Source organism: Cannabis sativa, chromosome 7 (genome assembly GCF_029168945.1).
Source record: "Cannabis sativa cultivar Pink pepper isolate KNU-18-1 chromosome 7, ASM2916894v1, whole genome shotgun sequence".
Classification (NCBI taxonomy): domain Eukaryota; kingdom Viridiplantae; phylum Streptophyta; class Magnoliopsida; order Rosales; family Cannabaceae; genus Cannabis; species Cannabis sativa.
This window is the reverse complement of record NC_083607.1, coordinates 9,226,299-9,239,809: the sequence shown is the minus strand read 5'-3', so window position 1 is coordinate 9,239,809 and position 13,511 is coordinate 9,226,299. Positions and strand designations below refer to the sequence as shown.

The 13,511-nt window shown below is 28.3% G+C and overlaps 1 protein-coding gene across 1 annotated transcript; it reads left to right on the top strand.

The window, feature by feature from the left end:
* Nucleotides 1–7,956: 7,956 nt before the first annotated feature.
* Nucleotides 7,957–8,604, top strand: LOC115696355 (uncharacterized). The gene has a single exon (XM_030623258.1). The coding sequence runs from the start codon at nucleotides 7,957–7,959 to the stop codon at nucleotides 8,602–8,604; it is 648 nt and encodes a 215-aa protein (XP_030479118.1).
* The last annotated feature ends 4,907 nt before the right edge of the window (nucleotides 8,605–13,511 follow it).

The window sequence follows — 13,511 nt, the reverse complement described above, 5'->3', positions numbered from 1 at the left end:
CAGCTCCAAGAGCCGAATCCCCCCATGCTCGTGGATGCAGATTCTCTCGTGGTGGACATCCTATGCCACATAAACCCTAAAACATTGCAAAGTCCAGAACCGTTGGCATATGCCACCAACATTCCGTAAGAATGGAAATAGTTCGCCTTTTGATCCATCTCCTAGATGGAGTCATTGAAAATTTAGGTAGAGGGAGGGGTGTTCGCCTTCCTTTTCCCTTTAGCCTTCACGGAGGATTCATCCTAGATAGATTCGCCCTCTGGGATAGTCTGAAGGACCACCTTTGGTTAGGTACATTAGTAGGAACCTCGGCTTGGGTTCCTTCCATGAGCATCTCTTCCGCGAGGTCAGCAGGTGCATCTTCAATGATTTCCACAGCGCAAAAGTGAAAATCTTGGTTCAGATCCATTGCTACCAACACAAACACGAACGGAAACCAAGCTACTTGAAGTGATGCACTAAGATCCAAGAACAAAATTTTGCCAGAGTTTCATTCCAATCGACAAGCCCCAAAAATCCATACACATGCATAAACATATGAAACTCAAATATCCAGAAAAACTATCTAGACGGTTCTAACCCCCCTTTCACGGAGAAGCATTTCTCTGTCAGGTCCATCCTAAAGTTGAAAAAAAAAATTACATAGCCTACTTGACTATTCAACATGAAAATAGTCCTAACCCAAGCTTGAACAAGAAATTTCTATCTCAAACAAGAAATAATAAAAAGTTCAACCAGGGATTAAAGTACATATGTGTTGGGTGAAGAGGAGACAGGGTGTTGTCGTAGAAATTTTCCTGAAGCCTTCGAGCCCGATCGGTTAGATAGTTGCAACTAGTCTCAAAGTCAAAACCTTCGTCTGGTAGGGGTAGATTAGGTCAGCTTGAAGGGGTTCGATATCTGGAAATAGACTCTCGCGAAGAGTTAGCAAAAGTTGGGTCAAACACTCACAATCTTCTTGAATCCACTGGTAAAGGAACAACAAGAGAGGAAAAGCTTGCAGAGGAAATATGGAGTCTAGTATGAAAACTAAGAAAATGAAGGATATAAAAATACAAAGTGTGGAAGAAGTGAGAAAATAACCGTTGGAACCAATTTATACTTCAAGAGAAAGTCAAGCCTTTTTAAAATCAACGGTCCAAATCTCCTTCACAAAGTATTATTAGATCCAACGGCTAGAGAGTTGAAAGGTTGAAAGCATTTACTTTCCATGATTTGTCTCGAGTCGAGTGAGCAATAATGGAGGATCTTTTCAAATCACCCTACCATCGGTTCCATCTTTTTTTGACAAATGCACCCCAGCACACACGTGATGAACTAACAAGGGCTTTTAATATGCCACATGATCGTGACATAACATGCCTCGATGATCCATTTGCTCCTGGGGGATTACAACTCACCAAAAAGAAACGTATGTGACACTAACAGTTAGCATGTGTCAAAGGTCAGTCCTGGGGGACCCGATGAGGGGTTACAAGCTCTCAGAACTCACAAAGTCCCGGAAGCTTGGGGGTAAATGTTATCTGTGTTTTAAAGCAGGAGACACGAGACACAATTAGAGGTAAAGATTTGTTAACCTCTTAGATTAATGATGATGACCATTACAATTTCTCGTGGAGATGTCTTATTAATCCAAGAAGAGCTTAATGAAAGCTTGATGTAGAGAGCTATCAGTGGCCCAGTTAGTGTCTCTGGGACGTGGAAGGATCATACTCATCCTCGGACCCCAAGAAGTCTTGAAACAAGGTTCTAACTACTTGACATGTGGATAAGGACTCTCTGAGTTGATCGCGGACGACAGCTCCTACGCAAATGCGGATGGCCACCTTCGATTTATATGGAAATCGACCTACAGATGGTTACACTTTTTTCTGACACAGAATCAAATATTGTCCCCCATGTGCCAGGCCATGGTAGTGCACGTACGTACCTCTGGACACACCTTTTTTCCTAATAGCTCGCCTAGAGAGTAATTTATAAAGGAGAAATCTTTGGGCAACACGTGTCCATGATCTAGATGGTACTGGTCACCATCCCTGCACACTACATGATTAAGAAGGTTCTTCAAGGCTAGACGGTCAGATTTGAAGTTGTATTTTCCCGCCCTTGCAATGGACTGTAGTACAAAACTCTAGGTGGGTAAAGGGAATGCCCTTACCCACACGTAAACCTATAAATACCCCCATTTTTATGAACAAAGGATGAACAAAATTTGTACTAGCCAAACCTCTATAGAAATTCCTACAAGCTTTCTTCTCAAGAGAAACAAAAGGAGTGCAGAGCCAGGGTCTATACTATCAACACATATTGTATAATCAAAATACTTACCTAAAGGACCAATATAACTAGCACGTGGACTAAGGATTGTTAACATCCGAACCACGTAAAAATCGCTTATCCACTATTAATTTATTTATTTATTTCTGAAGCTCTATTCATCTAGTTTTTGAAAATCTTGGCAAATAAATATATATTATATTTTTTGCTTAAATGTTGGATGAAATTATTATATAAATTGGAATCAGTTTTAGCATCTAAATAATAATATGAGATTTTATAATTTTTGTATTTTTTAAACGTGAGAACTTGTGTTAATTATAGATTAAATATAATTCAAAATAATTTATAACATAATAAGTTTTTTTTTTCAATAAATAAGTTATTTGTAGTTTGAATGCTCTATGTTAATGTTTTGTAATTTTTTTTATAATTACATATATGGGTGACTATTCAATGGTTACATTTTTATTGTAACCATATGGTTACATTTTTCTTTGACCTGTAATAGCAGGTTACTAATAGGTAAACATTCCTTTTTTAGAATTTATTAATTATAATTAACTATTTTCTTAAAATAATTAATTAAATATTTAACAAGACATCTTTTTAATATTTACAAATATTTTTTTTATTTATATTTAAATTCTTACTCTAATTATTTTAATAATTAAGCTATTTAATTATAATATTTACAATTAAATTTATTTTTTTACAAAAATTAAACTTCTTTTTACACAAATTAAAATTCTCTTCTTATAATAAATTTTTAAATAATTAATTATTTTTAAATGATATTTAATTATTTTGTTACAATTAGATGAACTAAGTATGAAGCCTCAAGCTAGTCAATCGATAACAAGTGTAGCCATTTTTTTCTAAAAAATTCTTCAACTTATTTTATTTTTTACTTTTTAAATATTTAAATAAAAAATAAAATAATTAAGTGTAATTAATAATTTAAAATTAAGATTAAAAGTATAATAAAATTTAAATTATGAAATTATATGTGTATAATTTTAAATTACAAAAAGTTTTGCTATAAAATTTTAATAATTTAAGTGTAAAAAAATAAATAGCTAAAAGATCCTTATATAGTAATAAATTTCAAAAAAATTAATTAATAATTATAATTAATCTTAAATAAAGTTTTATAAGGAAATAAATTATTAGGTTACTTTCAGGTTACAAGTTATTTATTATTTATTTTTATTTAATTTCCAAATTAATCAAAACCATTTAATAGTAATCCAATGGTTTAAAAAAAAATGTAACCATGATGATTACAATAAAAATGTAACCATTGAAACCCCTTCCTTATATATATAAATAAAAATAGAAGATAGAGCTAAGGAGAATCAGATTCAAAACTAATTCTACCAACTAACGAACAAATATTTACACCAATTATGTTGCCTAACAATTATATATTGCTTTTATCTCTAATTTTATATAATCTATTCTGAAATTTGAGGGTGTGCTTAAGTCCTCTCTCGGCTCTATGTATGTCCACCTATATATAACTATGTAGTATAGCCGCTTTTCGTGAGACTATTTTAATTTTTTTTCTTAATATAAAATGAAACATTATATTGATATAATAATAATAACTTTTAAAAAAATATTTTAATATTTAATAGTACTGACGTTACATTATTTAATTTCATATTATTATTATTATTATTATTTATATAAAAAAAATTATAAAATAAGAAGAAATTATTTATGTATATTCACAATATTATTAATATCAATGATAATTATTAAATATAAATATTTTTATTATTTTAGGTTAAATTTGTCTCTCTAATCAATTTTTTATTATTTAGTAATATAATACTTTTTCATTAAAATGTTGTAAAAAAGAAATTTTAAATTTCTAATATAAAAATGAGCTATAATTTAGAAAATATAAGTTAACAAAAAATAGGGATGATTAAAAAATTAATAAATAAATAAATGAATAGGGTAGTGTAGAAAAAAAAAGTACACTATTATTATTATTATTATTATTATTATTATTTAGTTATTACTCTTATCCAAAATGAATTATTTTTATATCATTTAAAGTTATTGTCATCATTTTATCTCGTTCGATGTTATCAACATATCTTACTTGTAGTCACAATTATTATATCACCATATCTCGTTTGATGTCATCATTTTTTATTATTTAGTAATATAATACTTTTAATTTATTAAAATGTTGTAAAAAAAAGTTATTATATCTTTTTTAATTTTCTTTAATGAGTCTATTTTTATAGAAGTATATTTTTTGAAATATTTATTTTTGATAAATATTTAATTTATCTATTTTAATATAATTTAATATAAATTATAAAAATAAAAAGAACTAGAGAACAAAAAGAATGATGGTTTTGGAGCGATTTTGAAAACACCATGCAGAAGAGTTACTAGCAAAATGTGTTAAAGAAAAGTACTACTTGGATCACGAATTTGATCGTGTATTTTTAAATATAATCTCTTATGTTATATTTTCTTCCTAAAATATTTATAAATAATTAAAATAGTTGTTGTATGAGTGATGCATCAACCTCCTCAAGATGTCTTGTGGAGATAAAGATGAGAGAAAAGTAATGAAAAATTAATTATGTATAGTAGTGAGAAAGAATGTTTTATATTTAAAATAATTTTTTTTTATTATTATGATATGGTAGATTACGATTTTCAAATAATTTTAGTTTTTTTTTATATTAATTAATAATGATATAGGTTATTTTCAAATAAATATAATGATATAGGTTATTTTCAAATAAAAATTATAATATAAGTATTTTGAGCAAGTATTTTCAGATAGTAGTTTCGGTTTCTTTTATTTTTTTTTAAAAAAAAACAAAATCTTGGTGTATTTTCGTTGTTTTTTAAATTTTAATGGTAAATTTGTTTATATTCAATTATAAAGAGACATGTAGATAGAGTTACGTGCGTGGAAATATTGTTCCGATTTTTAATGTTACACAAAAGTTGCATAAATATATTGCTAACAGTTATTTCGTCTGATGCAACTTTCGACTAATCACCCAGCAACTACCCAGAAACTTTTGTCTATAATTGAAACTTTCGTCTGATGCAACATTCGACCAATTACCCAGCAATCATCCTGCAATCATCGATTGAAACTTTCATTTGATGCAACTACTGCGTAACCACGCAGCAACCACACTAAAACTATTATCTGATTGTGTAAATGATAGTGTAAGTGGTATTTTAGTAATTATAATCATATAAAAAGTATAAATGTTGTCCACATAGAGATATTTTTATAAATAAATTATCAATTTATATTTTATATATAATAATTGCTAATTCGCTCCCCCTTCCATAATAATTCTATGTCGTTATATAATTGTGCTATTTTCTCTCCGTACTTATTATTTTTAATCTCTTTAATTGGTGTTATGTGTTACATTATGATCCACACAAAGTTAGGTTTATTACTTATTTGAATTTATATATTTGGACTTTGTCAATTAAAAGTAAAATATATAATATAAAAGGACAGTTCACATTGCGTTTCGCTTTATTCATATTAGATAGATACGCATTCTTTGAATATATTTAAACAATGACGTGAATATATTTAAACAATGACGTGGTTATTATAACTTGATTATGTATTGATGCGTAACCATGAACTTTATCTTTAAGAAAAAAAAAAAAAAAACCTATGAACTTCAATATGTGGCATTTGTTATAAGAAATAATAAATTAACGGACAACGGAAAATTGATGAAAGAAACAAAATTAAAGGTTAATTAGTATTTTTTTTTTCCCTCGAATTTTGACATGTACTAAATCTTGTTTTCTGAACTATTAAGGTCGTTAAAAATTCCCTCTTAACTATTGAGATTGTTGAATTTGTGAACTTTTGTCTAATTTTAGTAAAAAAGAAAGTTTAACATGGATGAAAGTTCAGGGAACATAACTTAGTACATGTCAAAGTTCGAGAGACATGATTTGGTAGATATCAAAGTCTGGGAGCATCATTTAGTATATAAATAATCACTAAAATAGTAAAATTGAATGAAATTAGACAAAAGTCCTTAAATCTAAAAATCTTAATAGTTCAGGGGAAATTTTTAACGGCCAAAAAAGTTCATGGAGCATAATTTGGTACATGTCAAAGTTCGGAGAAAAAAAATCTTAATTAGCCTTAAAGAAATATCCACTAAATGACTTTACAAAATCTATAACTAATACAAGTAAAGATTTTAGGACTCTCAACAATTCTTAAAAACTCTTCCATTCTCTAAAATTAAAAAAGAAATGGTTATTATTTTTAAACTCATTTTTTTTTAAATAGAGATCTTCATTTTTAAACTTATTTCTTAAAAGAGTTTTTAGTGGTTAACCCATTCAACTTTCGTTTTACTTATACTTAGCTCAAATTTTAATAGTAAAAACCCTAGCTCCAAAATACTAAAATATTAACAAATTTAATGTGTCATATAGTTAACTGCCACTTTATGTGTACAATTTTGTACATGTGACATGTTTATATTAGTACAACTAATATTATTATTTAAAAATTATTTTAAAATTATTTTTAAAAATATTAAATAAAATTCAAAAAATATATATTATAATTTTTAAATAATAATATTAAGTGTATAAATATAAACGTGTTACGTGTACAAGAATGCACACATAAGTAATTCAAGTTGGCAGTTAACTGTGAAAAATTGATGACACCTTGAATTTGCTAGTTTGGAGGGTTTTACTACTATTTGAGCTTGGAATTAAGTGCAAGTAAAATAATAGTTGAGAGAGTTTAGCCGCAAAAAAAAAAAAACTCTTTTTAAAATAGAGTCAATAGAAAAAGACTTTAATGCTTCATCAGCACCTTTAAACTTATTTTTTTTAAAATAGAGATCTTCAAGTAGAGAGGTTTAAATTTTTTTATTTTTTTTAATAATATTTTTTTGTCAGTTCATTTCTCTCTCCTACTAATTATTTTTTTTATTTTTTTATTTAAGTAATTAAAATATTTAAATATATACTATTTAATATAGGAAAACTATATGCTGGAATGGAAAAAAGTTAATGTAAAATAAGAATGAAAAATTTTAGTGATGTATTTTAAAAAATATAGTATAAAATTTATTGTGAGTGCTCATAGAAATGATGTGAATCATCATACTGACACACTGGTAATTTTATTATACTTGAGGCTAGCTCAAGTGGCTATAAAAAGGTGTGTGTATATTAGAAGTTTTGGGTCCGAGTTCTAATTTATATTTATACATTGTAATATATAAACGCTTAAATAAAAAAAGACTAGTAATATTGAAAGATAACTATAACAAGAAATTATACTTGTGCTTCTAATATCATTACTAGAGTTTAGTTATTTAATACCTTAAGATAACCTTAAGATGATAAGTAGTTTTCAAAAGAGGATATCAGATTTTTTTTAATATTGGTTATTAAATTAATATATATGTGCTAAGATTTAATATTGAATTGCACAAAAAAGAAACAACCAGAGGTGATGATTGATCTTCGACCCATTTCATTGTGTAATGTGCTCTATAAGATAATATCGAAGGTTTTGGCTAATAGATTAAAAGAGGTTTTTCTGGCTGTAATTCAGATACTCAAAGTACTTTTCATCCGGGACATTTAATCTCTGACAATGTAATGGTCGCCTTAAAAAGTATGCACTATTTGAAGCGAAAAAGGATTGGCAAGGATGGATCTATGGCTATTAAACTTGATATGAGTAAAGCCTATGACCGTGTTAAATGGGCTTTTGTTGAGAACTTGCTTCTTTGTATGGGGTTTAGTAATCGTTGGGTGCAGTTAATTAAATTTTGTGTCTCTACGGTAACTTACAATGTGACTCACGGTGGACATACAATGGACCCAATCAATCCTGGCAGAGGTTTGAGACATGGGGATCCACTATCTCCGTATCTGTTCTTGATTTGTGCAGAGGGTTTATATTCCTTGTTGAAGAAATATGAACGACATCATTGGTTGATTGGTTGCCTTGTGGCTAGACGTGCCCCGATGGTTTCTCACATGCTTTTCGTGGATGATAGTTATTTGTATTGTAAGTCCAATGATAGAGAGGCTCAAAATGTGATTCATCTTCTAAATAGTTACGAATTGGCGTCATGCCAAAAGGTTAATTTCACCAACTCTTCAGTTTTCTTTAGTAAGAACACTAGTGTGGATGTTCAGAACCGGGTTTGTGGATTCATGGGATTGAGAGAGGCGTCTGAAGATAGTTTTTATTTGGGTCTCCCCTGCATTATGGGGAGGAATAAAAATGTAATCTTGGCTTTTCAAACGAAAAAATGAGGAAGAATATTTTTAGTTGGAAAACTAATTTTTTGTCGAAAGCGGGTAAGGAAGTGTTGTTGAAGTCGGTTGCCTAGGCTTTACCAAGCTATGCTATGAGTGTGTTTCTTTTAACAAAATAAATTTGTTCAAGTCTAGAAGGTATGATGGCGAAGTTTTGGTAGAAATCTCAGTCAAGCTCATCGAGCAAGGGAGTTAGTTGGGTTAGTTGGGAGCGTCTTTGTCAACATAAGTATTTTGGTGGGTTAGGCTTTCGTGATCTTCGTGACTGTAACCTTTCTTTCTTAGAGAAACAAGGTTGGCGATTGCTACTAAGGAAGACTCAGTTGTGAGAAGGATTTATAAAGCAAGGTGTTATCCAAATGGCTCTTTTCTAAATAATCAATTAGGACAAAATCCTAGTTTCATTTGGCAGAGTATTTGGTGTTGGGTTTTGTGCCATAAATAAAACCCTTTACAATCTGATTAGTTATCAATATAAGAAATTTGAAGTAATTTATGTTTGCATGAATTTTACATGCTTATGGTTTAATATGTCTATTATATTTATACACAAAATCTATTAAGTACAGATCATATGTTTATTCACAATTACAGTATTGTCAACACAGTGGAATGTGATTGTGATTATATGATTCAAAAGACTAAGTCCCTGTTTCATAAGTGTTTTGGATTTACACTGATGTGATAATCAGCGATGATGTGTACTTACACTTGTAGAAAGTGTTATGTTCTTTCCAGGACATTGGTAAAGTATACTGGTTTCGAATGTATGGAGTATACATTGGACTGGACCGATATTGAACTTAGTTAAGATATTATAAACTTATCGTTGTATCTTTCCAAGTCAATATCAGTAGTTGATCTTAAGATTAAAAGAATCTAAATCCTGATATGCTTAGGCTCAACTCAGGAGTGTTATTCATGGTCTTTGATTTATTAGTTAAGCCTACTTTTGGGTCAGGGTGATACGTATATTTTGGGAACATGATAGTATGATTGAGTGGGAGTGCTGAACATAAATATGGAATCTATAGCTTCTACTGGTGTATAGAAGTCAAGTGATGATTCCTTTCGAGCTTAGTTAAATAGAAGTAAATGGATGAGCTCTTGTTTAAGTGACTAATTCTTAGATCACTAAACATCATTTACAAGTAGCTAAGTGTTTTAAGGAGCAAAATACGTTGAGGGGTGAGAACGGTAAAATTATCCCATCTCGATGTAAATCATCTATGTAGAGGATCTTTGATCACAATAAGATTATGACAATGGTTAAATGAGATAGCATATCTATATCGTGAAACATATAATATGCTCTATATAAGTCTGAGAGTGCAATTCTAAGTTCTAAGAGTGGATTCAACGAGGAATTAATAAGTAGAGATTTACTTAGTAAATTCGGTTCACTTATTGGAAGCTCTGCATATAGATCCATGGTCTCCATTCTAGTTGAGACTATACTGCTTGTAAGACTCAATAATTGATTTGTGATTAATCAATTATAATTCTAAAGTTAGACTATGTCTAATTTGTGAATTTTCACTAAGCAGGGGTGAAATTGTAAAGAAAAGAGATTCTAGGTTTATTTATTAATTAAGAGATTCTACATGTCTAATTAATAATTAAATTAAATGACAATATTATTTAATAATCTATTTTATTTATTAAATAATTAGTTTTGGCATTTAAAAGGTTAGAATTTGAAAATTGGCGTTTTTGAGAAAATAGAAATAAAAATTGTGAAAACTGCAAAATCCAAGTGAGGCCCATTAACACCTATGGCTGGCCACTTGGGTGATGTTTTTCCAATTAATATTTTTATTATTTTAATGCCAAATAATTACTAACCTAAACCTAGTAGTTGCCTATAAATAGAAAGTGATGGCTCAGTCAAATAACAAGTTTTCAATAAATAACCTTTTTCTCAAAAAATCAAAGATTGCCTTTTGAGAAAAACTGAGCCTTCCACTTCTCTCTCTATAGCCGACCCTATACCTCTCTCTTTTCCTCTTCTCAATTTCGAAACCTTAGTGATAGAGTAGTGCCCACACACAGCAAGTGGTACCTCAATCATAGATTGGAAGACTGTGAAGGATCACACACAAAGAGAAGGAAATTCGGGCTCAGATCTTGATAATACTCTGCGACAGAAAGGATACAAGGGTTAGAGATCTGAGTGGAAGGAGACATTATTCCGGTGCCATCAATGTAGGGTTTTCTTAACTTTATATGTGTTTAATTATCATTTTAGAAAGTTCATATTTAGGGTGTTAAACAACATACTTGTGAGTAGATCTAAGATCCTGGTAAAATAAGTTCCAACAACTGGCCTCAGAGCCATGGTAATTGATTTGCTTGCAAGAAATTTAGACTTTAAAACGATTGTTTGTGTTTTGGATGGTTTCATGTTGTTTTGTGTGTTATATGATGATTGATTGATGTTTGTGAATTTTCATGAAAAATAATTGAAATTCTATTTCTGGAATTATTTTTAATGGATAGTATGGAAAAAATTAAGTAATTTACTTTTTTACAGAACTCAATTTTGATTTAATTTGAATTAGTTATGATTTTTTGAAGTTTCGAAAAATATCGGGATGAAGCACTCACCCACGCGCACGGAACCGAGTGATCCTCGGTCAAGCGCGTGTTCGAACAAGATTTTGTTCGAGCAACACGCCCAAGGGTGTCTGAATCCCCTCATCCGTGCGCGGATATGCTGCAGGTATCCCTCTGCGACGAGTTTTCTCGGCCGTGCACCCTCCCGTACAGCTCGCATTTTTTTCGTTTTTCTTCGATTTTTCATGCTATTTCATGGAATTAACTTCTGATTTTTTGTGTAGTTTTGTATTTAGATTTTTATTTTTTATTTTTCAAATCTAATATCAGAAATAAATTAATTTGAATTTTTAAAAATTAATCTTAGATATTAGTGTAATTTGAATTTGAAAACAAGTAAAAACCTATCTTTTTGCTTGATTTTTTTATCTTATTTTAAATTTGATTATATTTTATCTTATTTTTTAAATTTAAGGTCAGATATTAAATTTTTTAAATTAAATATATTTTTTTAAATAATTTGACCTTATTTAAATTTAAAATAAGATAACTACAATCATTATATTTTGAATAGAAATAAGATATTTTGCTAACTTTTAAATTTTGTTATTTTATTTATTTAAATTAAATTATAAAATCTGAAAAAGATATTTATTTATCTTTTTTTAATTTTTATTGAATATTTAATTTATAAAATAACAATAATTTTTAAAAGTAGTTAGCAAATTTTTGAAATGATATTTAGGTTAGTTGAAACCTAATTTTTCAAAATTGTAGGTTTAATTTTAAATATTATTTTATTTATATTTTTAAAATTCGAAAATATTTTTTTTATTTAATTATTTTTTCGAAATTTAATTATTTAAAATTAAATAAATCCTACATCCAACTATCCAGTTAATCTTCTTGCAGGAGTATGTGTTTTAGCTTATGTGTAAGTTTTATAAAACCTATTATTGCTTGATCTAAATTGCCATGGTTAACTTGTTGACAGATCAAATGATCTGATTTTAACCCATAGTTCAATTGTCAATAGGTCAAGTAAATAATTTGTAACAGGTAAATTTTACAATCTTCATTCATCTGTGTATGACCTAGCAACATGATAGGATCCATCCAAATCTGTGCCTGTATGAGCCTATATGTTTATTTTATTATATAGATGCATATAGGTTGTTGCTAAATAAAATGTCACACCATGATAGATTTTATTTAGGTCCATTTAGTCTTTGGACCTATTCAATTAATAACAGTTATTTATTTTAAGGTTAAATTCCTCTCTTTTGGGCCTTGTGTGAGAGTTGGGGGCCAATAGAAGTGGGTACGACATACTGAACCCAACTCCCCCTCACATGAACTACCCCAATTGTGAAGGCCCATTTGCCTGATTTGAATAACCGTGCTAGGTTAATTAAATTAGTTTAACCTAATAAAATTGATTAGCAACATAATTAACTTTTAGAATATATGAAATTTATTTTCATTTTAATATTTTAAAGTTAATTTTAAGAAAAACACTCTTAGTTTTAGATATTATTTCTAGACAAACTATTTGTATTTTTCCTGTATTTAATTAAATAAAGAATTTTAACTAACTAGATTCTTTCTGAAGCTTATTTAATTAAATATTCCTATTTAAGTTATAAATTAGTTATTTTAACTGATTTTTCTTATCTAACTTAAATTTGAATATTTTTTTAAAATTTAAAATTAAGTTGAGGAATTCTAGGCATTAGTTATTGAAGATTCTTAAGATATTTTTTAAGTTAGTTTTAAACTTAAAATGGAATATTTTTTAAATTAAGTGGTTACAACTTAATTTTTGATATTTAATTAAATTTAAATTTGAAAATATTTAAGTTCTAGATTTTTTTTCTATAACAACTTAAATTAGATTTTTTTTCAAATTTTTGTTGAAAAGATACTTAGTTGAAATAAGATATTTTCTAGATAGTTATTTCTAGACTACTTATTATTTCTAATATTAAATAGGAAAATATTATACATTGTGAAATTAATTATTTAAATAATTAATTTTGGTACAATTTAAATTAAGTATATTTTTCCTAGTATTAAACTAGAGATTAATAATTAAGCCTTCTCTACACTTAATTATTCATTTCTTGAATTTAATACATTTAATTAAATCAAAAATTTAAATATCTAAGTTGATTTTCATCATGATACTTAAATATTTCTTTTTTCATGACACTTAATTAAATAGAAAATTATTTTTCAGTTGAAATTTATTTTTTCAACTTAAATTTAAATAATTTTCAAAATATATTTTCTTTATTTTATTAATCAATTTCGAAATTGCATTTAATTATGCAAGATGATTTTGAATT

Excerpts from the sequence above, each read along its gene's own strand:
- LOC115696355 (XM_030623258.1), top strand. The coding sequence starts at position 7,957 with ATGCACTATTTGAAGCGAAAAAGGATTGGCAAGGATGGATCTATGGCT.